General features: G+C 34.8%; 1 protein-coding gene across 2 annotated transcripts; it reads left to right on the top strand.

Moving 5' to 3' along the window:
* Positions 1–2978: 2978 nt before the first annotated feature.
* Positions 2979–17820, top strand: LOC127166391 (poly(rC)-binding protein 3). Of its 2 annotated transcripts, none has more exons than XM_051111607.1 (13): positions 2979–3101; positions 9611–9771; positions 10161–10184; positions 10372–10404; positions 10489–10605; positions 10705–10836; positions 11033–11161; positions 11670–11816; positions 13742–13783; positions 14033–14108; positions 15671–15723; positions 15837–16006; positions 16113–17820. In XM_051111607.1, exons 2-13 carry the CDS (start codon positions 9697–9699, stop codon positions 16165–16167), a joined length of 1053 nt encoding a protein of 350 aa, XP_050967564.1. In that variant the 5' UTR covers positions 2979–3101; positions 9611–9696; the 3' UTR covers positions 16168–17820. The 2 variants fall into 2 exon arrangements, with proteins under 2 accessions (XP_050967564.1, XP_050967563.1); XM_051111606.1 differs by having other exon boundaries at positions 14030–14108.
* The last annotated feature ends 1416 nt before the right edge of the window (positions 17821–19236 follow it).

The raw sequence follows: 19236 nt of genomic DNA, 5'->3' as shown, positions 1-19236 counted from the left end.
TTAATGTACAGGTGCATCTCAATAAATTAGAATGTCATGGAAAAGTTCATTTATTTCAGTAATTCAACTCAAATTGTAAAACTCGTGTATTAAATAAATTCAATGCACACAGACTGAAGTAGTTTAAGTCTTTGGTTATTTTAATTGTGATGATTTTGGCTCACATTTAACAAAAACCCATCAATTCTCAACAAATTAGAATATGGTGACATGCCAATCAGCTAATCAATTCAAAACACCTGCAAAGGATTCCTGAGCCTTTATTATGGTCTCTCAGTTTGGTTCACTAGGCTACACAATCATGGGGAAGACTGCTGATCTGAAAGTTGTCCAGAAGACAATCATTGACACCCTTCACAAGGAGGTATAAGCCACAAACATTCATTGCCAAAGAAGCAGGCTGTTCACAGAGTGCTGTATCCAAGCATGTTAACAGAAAGTTAAATGGAAGGAAAAAGTGTGGAAGAAAAAGATGCACAACCAACGAGAGAACTGCAGCCTTGAGAGGCTTGTCAAGCAAAATCGATTAAAGAATTTGGGTGAACTTCACAAGGAATGGACTGAGGCTGGGGTCAAGGTATCAAGAGCCACCACATACAGACGTGTCAAGGACTTTGGCTACAGTTGTCATATTCCTCTTGTTAAGCCACTTCTGAACCACAGACATCGTCAGAGGCGTCTTACCTGGGCTAAGGAGAAGAAGAAATGAACTGTTGCCCAGTGGTCCAAAGTCCTCTTTTCAGATGAGAGCAAGTTTTGTATTTCATTTGGAAACCAAAGTCACTGCACCCGTTTACCAAGAAATTATAGAGCACTACATGCTTCCTTCTGCTGACCAGCTTTTTAAAGATGCTGATTTCATTTTCCAGCAGGATTTGGCACCTGCCCACACTGCCGAAGCACCAAAAGTTGGTTAAATGACCATGGTGTTGGTGTGCTTGACTGGCCAGCAAACTGACCAGACCTGAACCCCATAGAGAATCTATGGGTTTTTGTCAAGAGGAAAATGAGAAACAAGAGACCAAAAAATGCAGATGAGCTGAAGGCCACTGTCAAAGAAACCTGGGCTTCCATACCACCTCAGCAGTGCCACAGACTGATCACCTCCATGCCATGCCAAACTGAGGCAGTACTTAAAGCAAAAGGAGCCTCTACCAAGTACTGACTACATATACAGTAAATGAACATACTTTCCAGAAGGCCAACAATTCATTAAAAAGGTTTTTTTTTATTGGTCTTATGAAGTATTCTAATTTGTTGAGATTTGGTGGGTTGGTGGGTTTTTGTTAAATGTGAGCCAAAATCATCACAATTAAAAGAACCAAAGACTTAAACTACTTCAGTCTGTGTGCACTGAATTTATTTAATACACTAGTTTCACAATTTGAGTTGAATTACTGAAATAAATTAACTTTTCCACGACATTCTAATTTATTGAGATGCACCTGTAAATTATGTGAAAAATAATGTGTTTTTAGACCACCAAGCATGAGAGAATGTTCTAGTACACCCCAAAACGAAATCAAGACTTTGAAAAAGGGCATAATAGGACCCCTTTAAACAACATGTAAAAGTGAGTTTTGCATCTGATGACCCCTTTAAGAACAAATGTTTAAGCAAAAATCATTGCATACATTCCTGATCTCCCTTACTTCAAATCATACAAACATACACAGCGACATTTTGTTGATCAAAATGCATGATCATTTCAGGGACTCTACATGGTATTGAACAGTATAAATTTATCCTAAACCTCTAAACATTACATTTTCTAAAACTGCAGAGAGAATTAAATGTAACTCAGTATTCTGACACAGTGCTAGGCATCCGACTTGTCATTCAATATCTCTGAAGAGGAAGGATGTTGGAAAGTGATTGCGTGGCAGTTTACACCAAAGATGCCTGAATATTAACTTCTTTTGATTGGGCAGCTTCTCTCTTCACAACAATCTGGAGCTTCACTGCATTGCCTATTTCAATGTGGAACAAATTTAATGCTCTATTTGTGTCATCTTCCCAGGGGCCATTGAATAGACAGCAGGCTGCATATCACCCTCAATTATAGTTTCAACCAACGTTCTTAAAAAAACAATTTGTAAAGTTTTTCAAAAATCGAACACAAAAAAACTTTAAAAAAAAGCTAGAGTGAGTGTTTTTAAGAAAGAGGTTACGGAGAGCCTATAGAAATAAACAACAGACACTTGGTTTTGAAGCAATTAGAATGATGTAGGAAACAAAATGCATTATTTGTGGGGGGTTTATATTTAAGTACAAGAATGGAGAATATATGTACAGTGACTGCCTGAACGGAGGGCTTCAGTCATAATGACTGGAGCTTAATCCCTCAACAACTGTCCTAACATTGCCATGGATTTGCTCTGGGTCACTTAATCCATGGAGGAGAATGCTAAAGCTCATTGTAATTCTGGGCTGGCTGAAGCATAGAATTGAAAGTGTAGTAGAGTATATTGGGGCTACAACATAACAGTCCAATGCCACAATTCAGGCCTGTGTGCTATAGAATGTATGTAAATATGTTGCCATGAAGTTGCTATCATACTATCATACTCTCCATCTTTGGTTTAAAACACTGCTTTGTTTGGTAATGTAGGGCAGGGGGTGATTAGGAGATTTGTTACTCATTGTAGGAGTAAATATTTATCATCATAACCGAGATACCCTCAGGGTAAAATACACGGATGACACAGATGAGCACCATCCAATTGTTTTTGCTGAATCGCCAGGGTGTTTCATTGGACAGATTTGGATATCTCGCAGGAGGGGAAACCCCTGTGCCCCTGTGCCCATGGTCTCCTGACCTGCTTTCAGCATTTCACAACACTGTCTGAAGACCAAAACCAAACCCCAAAATCACTTCAGTACAACTGCGTTTTTGCCATCATTCTGTTTCGTGTGAAAGTCACGTGTTGTGACATTGTGTTCACATGACTCCATCTTCTAGCCAATTGGATGCCACCTTTCAATCTGAGTTAACCGAGAAGATAGGGTAAAATTATTTTCCCTTTGCCTGTCGTCCTGTTTTTATTAATCTTTTCGCAAACGTCGAAAGTGGTGGCCATCTGTTTCCAGTAGCACCGAAGGTAAAGCCTCTTTTCAAGCTTCTATTTTTACTGTTTTCTGAGGATGTTTCAGAAGGTTGTTTTTTTTTCTGTATATCCATTATTATATGCATTTAAAATTTGTAAGGAAATGGATAATATGTAACATACACATTATGTTTTTTTTTTAACTTAGTGTATATTTGTATTACTTTTGAATAAAAACAAAAATACATTTTGACATTATACATAATTTTGGCTGAACATACTATAAATAGCATTGCAAAATCTCAGTCTAGACGTTGATCTACAATACCTTTAACGTATCCGCTATGAAACTAGTTTTGTTTTCTAGGCCGACCGCAGGTCAAACATATTATTAATTCATGAATACCTACAACTATTGTTTAAACCTTGTCGGACATTGTTCGGAAACGATTGGATTTGATTTGAGGGCATTCCTAAATGAGTCACTACACCTAATTTAACAAATACAAAAGAACAATACGTGTTCGAGGAAAGTGTGGCTATCTCTTGGGAAAATTGGTCAATTAGTTGTCCTTTATGTCTTCCTCACTGCTGTCTGCACAACAATGTGTACATTTAACTAAGCCTATGTAAGATAATTTAATTATTGGCCAATTATTGGCCACGAGACTTGTCTATGGATATCTGCACCGTCTTTGTGCGTGACAGATAGTTGAGGTGGCACTGCGCAGAAATTGACTTTGATCAGAACTGAAAATATCTGTACAGTCATTATACTGATTATCATCATCATAAAATAGCAATATCAAGTCATGCTCTTGGATTTACTAGGGTGATTCAGGATATGTGGTTCTTTAAGGGATTTAATTTCTAAAATCATTTTGGCTATCCATGAATATGCAAAATTTAGATAAAAAATCAACTAAATATGTTCAAGCTAAAAGAAGACAAAGACATCTAATTTGCTACACAGTGTATATTAATTTGCCATATCTTTGCATGAAAATGACTTTTCTTTGATCAGATAACGGTCTTATACCAGAACCTCCTCTGCAATATTTGTTTGACAATAGCTAGACAAAAGCAGGAAAACCACTGCAAAGATTTCATTATTTTACAATATTAAAAACTATCAAATTAAGAGAATACTTTACAGAGACAGTGGCATGGTGGAATTAGAACCACTATCATTGAAGATAAATGTTAGCTATGTTTTGTATTTCTTGGCTGAATCACACGTTTGATAAAATCATTTTGTTTTCTTGTTAAAATCAAACTAGTTGGTTTCTAATGTTGTCAGTTCGCATTCAAGCACAAGAAGTTCTTGTTTGTTCCTAATGAAGTTCAGCATACTAAAAATAATATTTGTTACCACAATAATACAACATTATAGGACAATAATAAAAATAATAATGAGACAATTAATAAAAAAAAATAACTTGCTTTCATATGTGTTGCAAGTCAGGAAGTTACTAAAAACAAAAAAAAATGGACATGTATGTAATATGAATAAAGTGGTTTCTCTTTAATGGTTTCTTTGTTAATATCTTCTTTTTGTATTTAATGCAGTTCATGCCTCAGTAGCTTTAAATAAGAGATGTCACTCTTTATTGGAACTAAAACCTCAGTCGCAGTGCAGAGAGGGAAGACCCTCTTCTAACAATACATTTTTCTACATTGAGTGCCGTGCAGAGATGCGCAATGGAAACGGGGGGGAGCTTTTTCTGAGCATTGCTCAGCCATGCACAAAGCGTGCTTAATTTGATAGCCGCTACAGAGGAAGAGGCCAGAAGCTCTTTAGTAGAAAGCTTGACCCACTTTCCCAATCAGATGTCATGAGCAGTGCTGCTCTTACAATGCAGCGCACAGGCCAAAATCACTGACGGTGCTTCTGAAATTAGTGGGGGTGCTCTAATAGTTAAACTGTGGACGTAATGCGTAGGCCACAGTACCTCAGGTCATGTGTATTGTACCACAGGTACACTGTAAATGCAACAGTAGCAAGAGTAGACTACGTGGTTGAATTTTTAGCAAATAATTACTCTACATTAAGTGATGTAATGTGATTAATTGAGCAATAGTATTTAAAAAGGCATGATCTTGCTGTGTTAATTTAACTAAGGATGTAAAACTACGAAAAAACTACAAAAAAATGGTTAAATAAAGCCAGGTCTTTTCATATGAATTTTGGTTTGGGTGTAAAAAAAAAAAACAAAATAGATGAAAAAATATATAATTTGTAGAGAAAGGTAGTTCTAAGGATGGTTTCCTGATTTAATGTAAATGTAGCAGCTGTCTGCAATCACTGATGTAGAACCAGCTTTTGCATTTCACTAGACTTTGGCCTTGTTTTATCATTAACCAGCAGTTACATACAACTTTATCCTGGAGTAGCAATCTTAAGCAATAGGGAATGCATTTTTTTCGGTATGAATCAAATAGTTGGCATGAAAGCAGAATATTTCTGATTCAAAACTGCAAATTAGAAGACTGATTTGAATAATCATTGTGTTGGTCCAGGGATTTTGTGTGTGCATTGGCTGTGATTCAACTGTTGAGATCTGCTAATAACTAACTTACTAATAAAATAAATGAAAGAAACAAGAAACCTGGATTCAGCATTCTTTAAACATTTGTTTATCAATGCATGGACTTTTGTGAGTGTGTGTGTTCAAGTGTAGAAGCGTGTAGTTTAAAATAGAAAATGAGTTTGCTAATTTGAAGCAAACATGCCTAAAACTGTGCCTTATGCCATTTTGTTTTCTACACAACCGCATCATATCAGACAGAAGTGAAACTCTAATTAGACATAACAATGTAAAAAAAGAGCTTTCAGTAGGTCCTTTCCACTGAATGCAAAAGTATTTCAGAATCAGTCCTAAATCATCTATGATTCCCTTGGCGCAAAATAATGCCATCTGTTTCAGCCTGATTGGCCCTTATGAAAGTGTGTTGTGTATAATCCTCCCTCATGATTAATGGCTCGTCCCACTGCTAACAGTTTCTTTTCTTTATAATTATACCTCTTGTTCAACATGCTCTTAAGATTTGAGCTTTTAAGATTTGAATTCATCAAGATGTGAACTGTTTCTACTATGACGCATCTTTCAATCTCTTCTTTTATATAACCCAGAAGGTTTATTTATTTGCCATCAGCTTCTAGTCTTGTAGGCCTGGCACTGATCATAGTGGATTTCTGTAGATTATTTTTGCTGTTAAGACTAGACACCAACCCCTGGATGTTGTTAATCTGGATTAAAGTCTTTATGTAATCTGGTGTCCTGTGGGAGATTGGAGGACATCTGGCTGTAGATCTCTTCCATCTCTGTCTGTCCCCTGCTACCTCTGCTTGCTGGTCTGAGATGGCCAGAGTAACATTCTAAACATTTTGAGACGTGCAATTTATTGTATATTAAGTTCAGAAAATGGAATGTAACAGTCTATTCTCTCAGCATTTCATTTTATATACTTGTTTATTTGTAAAAATGCATTTTAGTGCCACATTAAAAAATAAAACAAATCCAAAATATTATGAGATTAAAAGTCGGAATATTTTGAGAATAAAGTTGAAATATTTCAAGAATAAAGTCGAAATTACAAGAATAATGTCGAAAAATTTCGAGAATACAGTTGAAATTACAAGAATAAAGTTGAAAATTTGAGAATAAAGTTGAAAAACAAGATTTAAATTGTAGCAATTAAAGTTATAGCCCACTGTTTTGAGAGTAAAGCCTGCATGTGCAAATGGCCCAGAATGGGAGAAAACGGAAGAAGTTGTCAGGCCACCGGAATTTATTTGAATACATGTGGGATTATTAGCAGAAATCAAACCATTATACTCCCAGGGACAGTATGCTTGGAAATAATATTTCACATCTTCGATTGCATTCATTAGGCCTATTTGTAGTGCGCCAGCCACCCAATAATAGTAATAAGCTTTGTGCTTATGGTACTTTTAATATAAAAAAAGTTTCAGCTTTCAAAATATGTCAGTTTTACAGCGAAATACAAACAATGTGTCTTGCAATAATGCATTTTTCACACTCTTTAATGTGGCGGGACAGATCGCTGTATTCATGTGAATCAATTCATTAAATTACACTGTTTTCTTTGTAAAAATTCCACCACCTACACCGCAAAATGTCTGTGGCATCCAGTCTTTCATTCCTCACAGGTATTTAATTAAAAACAACAATAAAATGTTCTAAAGGTTGAAGTGGACACCAACTCATTAACATAAGTTATATTGTTGTCTTTTCTGAGGTATATAAGTGACTATTCACAAGCTGTTTTATTCACGGTATAATACAGTAAATTATTAGAAATAATACTTAACGATTTCTATTTATTCTTTGTAGTGCACCAGCTACCCAGAAATCACAATAATTTTGTGCTTTTGTTGCTTTTATTATAACACATTCTATCAAATTCTGTCATTTTTATTACAAAATATAAATTATAAATGTGTTTTTCCTCTTTATTTCAAGTTTATAGCACAATATAAACGTGAAGGAACATCAGAAGGAATGAAAAAAAAAATCAGTATAACCTAATTTAATAAAACAAATGTCTCATTGTGATCGAAAAGATGACTGATTCACATGCCGCTTAAACCAAGGCGAATACAGCGATCTGTCACGCCACATTAAAGAGTGTGAAAAACACATTACTGTAATAGGCAAATTGTTTGTATTTCACTATAAAACTGACAGATTTTGAAAGATGAGACTTTGGAATATCTCTCAGTTCTTCCAATCCGAGCCATTTGCATGTGCAATAGGCTAGTATATACTCTCAAAATATTGTAACTTTAGTCTCGTAAATGCTATGAACTAATTCTCATTAATTTGACTTTATTCTCAAAATATTTTGACTTTGCTCTCAAAATATTTCAATTTTATCCTCGAAACACTTCGACTTTATTCTCGTAATTTCAACTTTATTCTTGAAATATTTTTACTTTATTCTCATAATATTTTCAAAATATTTTAATTTATTTATATAATATTTCAACTTTATTCTCGGAATTTCGAATTTATTCTCAAAATGTTTTGATTTATTCACGTAAAATTTCAATTTTTTTCAAATAAATTTCGACTTTATTCTTGAAATATTACGACTTTAATCTCGTAATCTTAGATTTTTTATTTTATTTTTAACATGCCACTAAAATTGTTGTATATTTGAGCCAGTCACCTGAGCTATGAAATGATGCAGCCACAGGAAAATTATGTTAAAAAGAAAAGAAAGAAAGAATAGTAAATGTTAAAATAAAGTGTTAGGGGTCACCAAACTCGGTTCTGGAGGGCTAGTGTCCTGCAGATTTTAGGTCCAACTTACCTCACACACACCTGCCTGAAATTTTCAAGTATACAAGACCTTGATAGCTTGTTCAGGTGTGTTTGATTAGGGTTGGAGATAAATTCTGCAAGACACTGGCCCTCAAGGACCAGGTGACCCCTGGGTTATGTGTTTTTTCAAAATATTAATAAAGGGGATATCTGCTAGTGTTTAATGTTCTGTTACGTTGTGACTTAAACAGGTTTCTGTTATGTCAGAGTTTTGGGGGTTACCACTGTGCTAAAGAATAGAGCCAGTTATTAGTTTGATTATGAACCAGTGAACAGTGAGCTAATATTTATGCTCAGTGTTGGGAAAGTTACTGTGACTTTTTTTTAGGTATTTTTTTGCCTTACTTTACCAAAGAGTGTTCTTTCATCAGTATGCATGAGTTATTTTGATGTACTAAAAGAACAACAGGAAATGTATGTGTGTGTGCAGACAAGTGTGAGACAATCATCCTAGCTTCTTAAGATATGATTTGCATTAAATTCTTAGAAATGCATCTAGGGGATATAGTTAGATACCTTAAATGAACACATACATTGATGAAAATGCATTATGATGGGAAGAGACAGAATCATCTGGATTTGATTAGGGTATAAATATTGAGTCAAAGTATTTGCCTGTTTGTTACACTCTGCAGCCAACCTAAAGGACTGTATATGACTGTTGACCTGAGAAAATAAATCAAAGACTTTTGTCTCCTACCCTTTTTGAAATGGAAATTGCCACAACAGTTACTTTTTGTCACCCGGGCTAGGCTTGTTTTTTTTTTTATAACAAAAACCCAAAGTTATATTTTTGGAAACTGCGGCCCTTTCACACCAAAAGTAAAATTAATAAGCCTAAGCCTGAAGGAAGTGCCTCTGTCTCTGCACGTCACTCCCAGTGTCTCTCAACATGGGAGAAGAGAGGTGTCATTGAATAAACTGGAAAACAAAGTAACTTGTGTTACTTATTTTAAAAAGTAACTCAGATTTTTTCCTGTACATTTAAAAGTAATGCATTATTTTACTAGTCACTTGAAAAAAGCAATATGATTATGTAACTTTTGATATTGGTTTTTAAAATTTAAATGGATTGAGTTAATCAGTTTCTTGAAAATGAAATGAGTTATTCTAACTTGTTGGGTTTTATAATGTAATAATACATTTTAATCTGCTTTTGTTTCATGAAAATGACCATGTATGGTTCTTTGTTTGCTTCTTCCAAATTTTTAGGTGACTGTGTGGTGACCACCGGCCCCTACATTCCTTAACTGCTCCTGTGATTTCCTAACTAATTCACCCAGTCCTAAATCCAAACCATGGAGCCCAACAAAGTGCAATCTGAAGGAGGGCTCAATGTCACTCTGACTATCAGACTCCTCATGCACGGCAAGGTAAAAGAACAACATGCATCTAATCTAAAATTTCCACATACACAATTTACTGCACCATGGTAATAAATCTACCAGTGATAACAAACAGATTGAGGACATAGTACTATATTTTGTAAGAGAACAAAAATGTCTCTCCTTAAAAGGAAATACACTGTAAAAAAAAAAAAAATAGTGTTTGTGCTGTCTTAATATTTTAAGTTTACTCAACTCAAATATCCACGTTTTGATGTAAATCTAATAGTAATCTCATAGGATCACATAAACCTTTTTAATGGTAACTGGTTTTATATATTTATATGTGTTATGCACCCATGTGTTAGTTAGACTGCACAATGATTTGACTGTAAGTTTGTAAGTACAATAAACATATTATCTTATTTATCTTGCAGGAGGTTGGCAGCATTATAGGCAAGGTAAAAAAAACACACACACACACACACATTCAGCCACCATTTTGCTGAATGTACTATGAATTTTAACATATATTTAGCAGGAACGTAAATTGTACATAAACATCTGTGTTGTATCATAAACATCTGTGTTTTATTAAAAAATGTTTTATTTATTCTATTTATTCTTTATTTTATTTATTATTTACAGAAAGGGGAAACTGTAAAAAAGATGCGTGAGGATGTAAGTAACTTTCAATTCATTTTAGTTGCTGTGACAAGTGTAACATGGTTATTAACAATCAACACAAACTGTTTCTACAGAGAGAGTAATGCACGCATAAATATTTCAGAGGGGAACTGCCCAGAGAGGATAGTTACCATCACAGGACCCACAGATGCCATATTCAAGGCCTTCGCCATGATCGCATACAAGTTTGAAGAAGTATCAGACCTTTTTCTAATGAAAATGTTACTAAAACCTCAAAAGAAAAAAAAGAAAAACTGTAACAATAATAGTAATTGATGTTTTGGTTCTACACAGGATATCATTAACTCTATGAGCAATAGTCAGGCTACTAGTAAACCTCCAGTGACTTTGCGTTTGGTGGTGCCGGCCAGTCAGTGTGGCTCTCTAATTGGGAAAGGAGGTTCCAAGATCAAGGAGATGAGGGAGGTATGATCTAACTTATCATTTCTTTATGATCCACATATATCATAAAGTGCAACAATATTTAATTTAGTGCACAGTAAGCACAGTATGCTATTGTTACTCCAAGACAAGTGTGAAACTAAACATTTTACCTGAACTATGGTAGTGCTGTGTTACAAGGGTCTCTGTCCTGGCTGATTGTGCTGTGCTTGTTCTCCAGTCTACAGGGGCTCAAGTGCAAGTGGCTGGGGACATGTTACCCAATTCTACTGAGCGGGCGGTCACTATCTCAGGTGCTCCAGAGGCCATTATCCAGTGTGTGAAGCAGATCTGTGTGGTCATGTTGGAGGTAAGGAATAGACAAAAAAAGTGGGTTTAAGGTTGAAGAAATAGCTCAGTCAACTCTCATTTTCATGTTATCTTCTGTGAAACACAAAAGACCACATTTTGAAGAATGTTCCAGCTGTTTTATGAAAATCAAAACTCTCAAGCTACAAAAAGTTAGTTTAATGAAAAGATAGAAATCTAACACTTTATCCACTTTCAGATCAAATCCAAACATTGTAGACTGTATATATTACATATTGAAACACAAACCTCAAAAATCAACTAATGTCAGACCTCATTGGTTTTCGCACATCACATGACCAAATGTCAAAAACCAATGAGGTTTGGCATTAAGTAACATACAGGCATGGATTAACTTTAGACATTCCTAAAAAAAAATCTTATTTTGTGTTTTGTGGAAATAAGAAAAACAGATTTTAATATAAGCACATATTCTTATGCCCTCACTTTTGATTTTTCTTAATTTCCATCTTTTCTATTTTTGTTTGACCTCCACTGACCTTTGCCAGTCCCCACCCAAAGGTGCCACAATTCCATACAGGCCAAAGCCTGCCACTGCACCAGTCATCTTCTCTGGGGGGCAGGTAAGAGCAGATACGCTGACAGCACCAGCCACAGCCAACCTCAGCCTGTTACTGCAGCATCAGCCTCTGCCTGTAAGTATGGTCAAGATTACACAATTATGACTACAGACATACAGAACATAAAATCAAACAGTAGAACTAGAATTTAAAAATAAACTAGTGACGTGAGCCATTTGTTTAGATCAGGGTTGTCTAAACCTGCTCCTGGAGGGCCACTGTACTGCAAAGTTTAGCTCGAGCCCCGAGTAAACACACCTGAAAAAGCTAATCAAAGTCTTACTAGTAATACTAGAAAACTTTCAAGCAGGTGTGTTAAGGCAAGTTGGAGCAAAACTCTGCAGGACAGTGGCCCTCCAGAACTGAGTTAGACACCCCTGGCTTTCTCAGGCCCTATATTAACGATCTAAGCACATGGTCTAAAGCGCACAGCACAGGTGCAACTTGGGGCGTGTCCGAATCCACTTTCGCTATTTTAAGAACAGGAAAAACTGTCGGCGCGCCTAGCGCATGGTCTAAAAGGGTTGTCCCTATTCTCTTACTGAGTAATGAGTGTGTTTTGAGCGTAATGTGCATTAAACCAATCAGAGTCTCATCTCCCATGCCTTTAAAGGAGAAGTCCACTTCCAAAACAAAGATTCACATATAATGTACTCACCCCCTTTGTCATCCAAGATGTTCATGTCTTTCTTTCTTCAGTCGTAAAGAAATTATGTTTTTTGAGGAAAACATTTCTGCGTTTTTCTCCATATAATGGACTGGTATGGTGCCCTGAGTTTGAACTTCCAAAAGGCAGTTTAAATGTGGCTTCAAACGATCCCAAATGTGGCCAGCTGAGAAAGAAGGGTCTTATCTAGCGAAACGATTGGTTATTTTCATGAAAAAAATACAATTTAAATGCTTTTTAATCTCAAACGTGAGTTCTTTACGACTGAAGAAAGAAAGACATGAACATCTTGGATGAAAAGGGGGGGAGTAAATTATTTGTGAATCGTTGTTCTGGAAGTGGACTTCTCCTTTAAGAGCCAGTTACACTCGTGCCATGGCAGGGCTGCCGCAAAGGGGGGGCATTAGTTTCGAAAGCGAAACTAAAACCAAAAAACAGCTTTTACACTGTAATCCTTTCATTTTTAATATTTGTGTGTGTAATAAGCAGAGTGCATGTGCATTGTGCACCTGCCTTTAAATAACAAAATATAAAAAATATTGCGCTATTGACTTTAGACCAGGTTTCGGTTGGTCAATGGTGCAGTCTATTTCAGTTGTCTCAAAATAGCAATGCGCCAATAATGCGCCTGAAAACACTTCGTTTTCAGACCAGCACACCCATCGGTGCACAAACAATTTAAACAACATGGCACAGGACGTGAAAATGATAACTGTGTTGGGCTGAAACTAGCAATAAACACACACGCCGCACCTTGCGCCAGGTGCATGGTAGGGCCCCTCATTTTTTTGCTTAAAAAAAGTCTTATGCTATACAATTCTAAGTTGTAAACAAGTCTACATATTCCTTTGGGGTGATAAATGCAAAATGTAATTTTTTACCGAAATTCTGACAAAATAGTTATAGTTTAATGCAATTTGTACAGAAAGACAAAAGCCAGTTGATTTCAACAAGAGAAATGTAACAGCACTTTTTCACAATTTCATGCATACAATCAAGTGTTAATTTACTTTATTTATTCATTTGATGGATAAAAGAAAATACATTTCATCCACAAAAGGATGTGAAAAAAAAGACAACTTTATATTTTGTACAGAATGTTTTAAAGTGCAGCCTTTTTGTCGTGAAATACTACATTTTGTGTTACGTAGTTAATTCAGGTTATGAAATTAATCAGTTTTCACTTGACGATCATGTGTTCCACATGTAGTACTTGATTATTATTAAACAAAATGATCACAACTATAAAAACAAGTGTACGTACATACTTCTATGTGTGCGTTGATATTGACTTCTGTATGTACATTGAAGATTCTTTCCATCTCTATCTTAGGCCTACACCATTCAAGGACAATACGCCATCCCACACCCAGACGTGAGTACAATGTACCTTTTAATCCTTCTTCCCTCTATAGCGTAGTGTTCTTGTTAACCATTGCTTTATTAAATTCATATAACTGATAGGTTTATTTTTATGTGTTTTTAATAGATGGCAGAGTCATATATGAGATTTCTCACAGCTTCCCCTTTTTAGTGTCTAGATGAGTTTGTGAAGGTCCAAGCAGGACTCCTTTATTTAATTATAACTTCTTAGGTGTACTGATCCTCCTCCCTCCCCCAGCAGTTGACAAAGCTCCATCAGCTGGCTATGCAGCAAACCCCCTTTACCTCCCTCGGACAGACCACCCCCGCTTTCCCTGGTACGTACCCAACCCTCCCGCTACACACCCTTCACTATATACCTGTAGATCTTTCATTCACTTTTGTCTTTCACTTTTCTCCCCCTGGATGGGTTGCATATTAGTACCTAAAGTATAGATACTATTACCTAAGTGGTACATATTAGTACCTTTTAAAAAGATATTATCACCCAGCCACAACTTTTGTACCTGAAAGTGTATATAGTGACACTTCATTAGATATATAGAAACATTCATTAGATGGATGAGCAAAGATATAATATTAAAAAATATGTCCTGCATTGTAAATTACAAAAATCAGCCAGAATCAGCATATAAAGCTTTACATTTAAAACTTTAATTACACTACCAGTCACGTTTTTTTATGTTTTTTTTTAAGAAGTCACCAAGCCTGCATTTATTTGATCCAAGGTACAGCAAAAACAGTAACATTTTTGAATATTTTTACTATTTAAAATGACTGTATTCTATTTGAACACGTTTTAAATTGTGATTTATTCCTGTGATCAAATTTTCCTGTGAAATTTTCAGCATCATTACTCTAGTCTTCAGTGTCACATGATGATGAGAGAAATTATAGAAATTAATACTTTTATTTAGCAAGGATGCTTTAAAATTGATCAAAATTGATGATGATAAAGACATTTGCAATGTTACAAAAGATTTCCATGTCAGATAAATGCTGTTCTTCTGAACTTTCTATTCATCAAAGAAACCTGAAAAAATTCTACTCAGCTGTTTTCAACATGATAATAATAATAAATGTTTTTGAGCAGCAAATCAGAATATTAGAATGATTTCTGAAGGATCATGTGACTGGAGTAATGATGCTAAAATTCAGCGTTGAAATCACAGGAATAAATTACATTTTAAAATACATTCAAATAAAAAAAAACAGTTATTTTAAATAGTAAAAATATTTAAAAATGTTACTGTTTTTGGTGTATTTTGAATCAAATAAATGGAGGCTTGGTGAGCAGAAGAGACTTCTTTAAAAACATTAAAATCTTACTGTTCAAAAACTTTTGACTGGTAGTGTAAATAAATAAATAAACATGTACATGTACATGAGTATAATATATAGCAACATAAAACCCAAATGTACTTAACTGAATAAAAAATAAATAGATTAATAAATATAATAATATATATATATATATATATATATATATATATATATATATATATTTTTTTTTTTTTTTTTTTTTTTTTAATGCAAAACACGCAAATATCAAGTGCCAAACAGGGAATTCTGTGAATATTAATTTACTTAATTTACTTTTTTTTAAAGCAAATTTTTTATACATTAGATTCGCTTTTCTGTAAATTTAACAGTATTTCACTTTTTGTGCCCAATGTGCCATTACATTTATCATAATTCTTTACTGTATATAATAAGGGAACCTACTGTTAACTAATAAACAGGTTTTTACTGTAGCATTTTTATTGTTTTACCATTAAAATTACAAAAAATGTTATAGTGTACAGTGTTAACATGGTTAAAAACACCAACAAAATGCTCTCTGTGTGTCTCAGTTTTCCTGCTCTCTTTCTGTTTCTAGGTGTGGATGCCAGTTCACAGGCCAGTACTCATGAACTCACCATTCCAAATGATGTGAGCATAATTCTTTGTCTTCAGTAACCCAGTGGGCAATTGTATTAAAGAAGTTTTTAAAGAAGTCATTCATTTTCCAAACTGACTTTAATCTGCCTGCTTTATGTTTCCAGCTAATAGGCTGCATAATCGGACGCCAGGGCACCAAAATTAATGAAATTCGTCAAATGTCTGGGGCTCAGATCAAAATTGCTAATGCTATGGAGGGGTCATCAGACCGTCAGATCACTATTACGGGAACACCTGCCAACATCAGCCTGGCACAGTACCTTATAAATGCCAGGTGAGATTTAAAGCAAGCAAAGATTACACTTCTAAGAACTTTTTTAAACATTTCTTTATCATGAACACTATTATTTGTCTTTATCTTGCCATTATACTTTCTGCAGGTTTAGAGATGTGGCAGCCATGTGGACTGACCCTTCAACCATGACCACCTCCTGAAGTCATATTATACTCTGTTTATCTAAGATGTTCTGGTCTTGAACTGTATTTGGGCCTCATCTGTGTTCTTAAAACCTAGGAATTGATAATGTCAGGCGTTTATGTCTCAGGATTGTTGAACTACAAGTGTGATTAAGCTAGTTCAATGTATTCACTGCATAAAATAACTTAAAAACAAAACAAAGCTTCATCCGACAGGAGCCTCACTGCAAACTGTATTTATTGTCTACATTGAAGGCTCTCTTCGGTAAAAAAAATATTCTGATAAGCAACCTGTATTTAGGCAATTTTGGAATTGTGTCTGTGTACAAGAATATGATGCATTGTTTTATTAATTAGATATAGTTTTGAGTTTTAGCACAGAAACTTAGCATGCTGAATGTCTAGCAGTTGGTATTGCTCTTATTTATTTAAATGCTTTCTCAATATTTTACAGTATTTTAAAAATGTATTCAAGTTATCATGTAATGTGAGCAATAAATTGTATTAAAATATGCTTCTTTTAACTTGCGCAAGTGGCTAAACAGGCGGTCATAAATGTTGTGATTTTAGAAAAAAAGAAAACTGATTTCCAGTTCATTTTCATTTTTGTCACACCTGCGTAGATTGGTTTATAATTTGTATCAAAAAATATATTTCATACAGCGCATGATGTCCTTTTTTTTGTTCTGGTCTTGAAACAATTGTCTGTTCGACATTTGTACAATTACAAACCAGGTGATCTAGTCATGTGTGATTTAATGATTTTTCAGCCTTTCAAAAAAAAGACCTGATTGTTTAACTTTTGACATTTTACTTGGCGAAAGATTATTGATGTTGACTGTGCTTCAAGTAATTGTAATAGTTTATGAAGCAATGTACTGTTTACATCTTTGTTTAATGCTGTGTTGTGCACTGCAATAATGTGAATAAATGAAGGTGTCAAACAAAAATAGTCTAGACAAAGTAAGATTAAGGAAGAATTTACACTTTTTGGCAATGCAGCTGTGATTATACAGTAAGGAAGCAAGTAATAGACGTTGATTTGAATGTAATGATGTGACTTTTTAACAGGTTATTTGCTGTTTAGCTTGTCAAATGTACACCAAGTTCCATGGATGAAACAACAGCCTACAGTAAAATAACAAGGTCTTTAGGTTTTCTTTTCAAACTCGTCTCAATAGCTAGTGATTATATTGTGAGTTGGATTCACAATTTGTATATCTACTGTAAATGCTCTGTGTTAACAGTTCTCTGTTCAGAATGTGTATTATTTATATCAAAGAAATGGGATTTGATGAGTTAAAAAGTATTGTATAATTATTTCATGTATGCATTTTGGTGTTGACTTATATTTATAAATTTATGTGATGATTTACATGTGACATTTTACTGCATTGCAAGAGTTCTTAATAGAATGCCAGTAAGTTCCTGTAAGTGAATATGTATCTGTTTCTGTAATTTACAGTTGCTGATAGACCATTAATTGTGCTCCGTCGACAGTGACTTTTGTATATTCATACCCATATAACAGGGTCTGAATTTACAAGCATTGCTATTCTGAATGTCTTAACACTTTTGGCAGTCTTTCTATACAGTATGACATCTCATATAACAGGTTGTGACACCAAAATGGTCGACACTGTACATTTATTAAGCTAATGTGTTTATTTATTCTTTTCTCTCTCTCTCTCTCTCTCTCTCTCTCTCTTTTTTTTTTTTTTAATAAACTAGGGAAATCTTCAAAGCTAGCTACTACTAACTGCATTTCCCACAAAGTTTTCTGTGTTTGCTGCTGAATGAATCATGATTTGACTTGCAGAATGATTTCATTTGCTTATTCATATAATTTTTTTTTTCAATAAAGTCTCTTAATCTCACATGGGTGCTGTTTTTTCCCTTGACTGTAATAATTTTTCAATGCTTTAAGGAGATTAAAATAGCTTATTCTGTCAGTATCACTGCAGAACCCTAAAATGACCCTGCCTCAGGAGGGCTCATATAAACACGAACCATTCTGAAATGACTACTTAAAGATCATGTTAGTGACAAGTGTACAATGCACAATAAACTGTTAATTATAATATAAGATGTATTCTCATATTAAATATTAGTGAATATTGAAATTAATCACTGTGTATAGTGTGTGACAAGAATGCAAGTCATTTTGGATGAAAATTAAAGGAAATTTGTCAAAACAGCTGTTTGTCAGGTTATATCAGTAATGGTAGCACATTTGGCTGCATTTTAATTTGTGATTTCACAGAGCATTCAGAAGATAAATAGAGCATGCATCTCTGACAGCTGTGAGAGGGGAAGCACTGTGTGCTGAACATTGCCACCCTGTGTCGCCTATGATCAAGTCTACCACTGGTTAGAGAGAAGGATATTAATGTAAAGAACTTGAAATCTTTTATCAACTTCATTGGCAGTCATTAAAAAGATTTAAAGTTCAAGACATAATATTATAACATAATAGTGAATTGTTTGCATAATAGTGAAACATTAGCTGCAAATTTCAGCTGCACTAACCACTGAAGAGAGAAGCAAAGCAAAGTGTTACTGGCCCTTGTATTGAAGGGGGAAAAAAGAAATTTTGAAAAATGTTGCTAACCAAACAGTTGCTGATAGCCATTGACTTCCACTGTTTTTACCCTGCTGAAAAAAATAAATAAATAAATAAAAAACAGCTAAAACAAGCCTAAGCTGGTTGACTGGTCTTACGTGGTTTAAGCTGGAAGTAGCTGGTTTTAGCTGGTCTCCCAGCCTGGCTAAGCTGGTCAGGCTGGTTTTAGATGGTTGTTCCAGCTGGTTTCCCAGCCTGACCAGCTAAGGAAGTGGCCAAAACCCCTCTAAACCAGCCTGCTGACCAGCTAAGAACAGGCTGGGTGACCATCTAAAACCAGCCAACCATCTTAGGCTGGTCTGGTTTTAACCGGGTTTTTTTTATTTTTTTTTTATTTATTGTTTGGAAGTCAGTGGCTACCACCAACTGTTTGGATACAAACATTCTTCAAAATATCATATTTTCTGTTAAATAGATAAATAAAACTCATACAAATTTGGAATTATAATTGCAGATTTGCTTTT

The sequence above is a fragment of the Labeo rohita genome, chromosome 6, assembly GCF_022985175.1.
Source record: "Labeo rohita strain BAU-BD-2019 chromosome 6, IGBB_LRoh.1.0, whole genome shotgun sequence".
NCBI lineage: Eukaryota > Metazoa > Chordata > Actinopteri > Cypriniformes > Cyprinidae > Labeo > Labeo rohita.
This window is presented reverse-complemented; position numbering and strand designations above follow the sequence as displayed.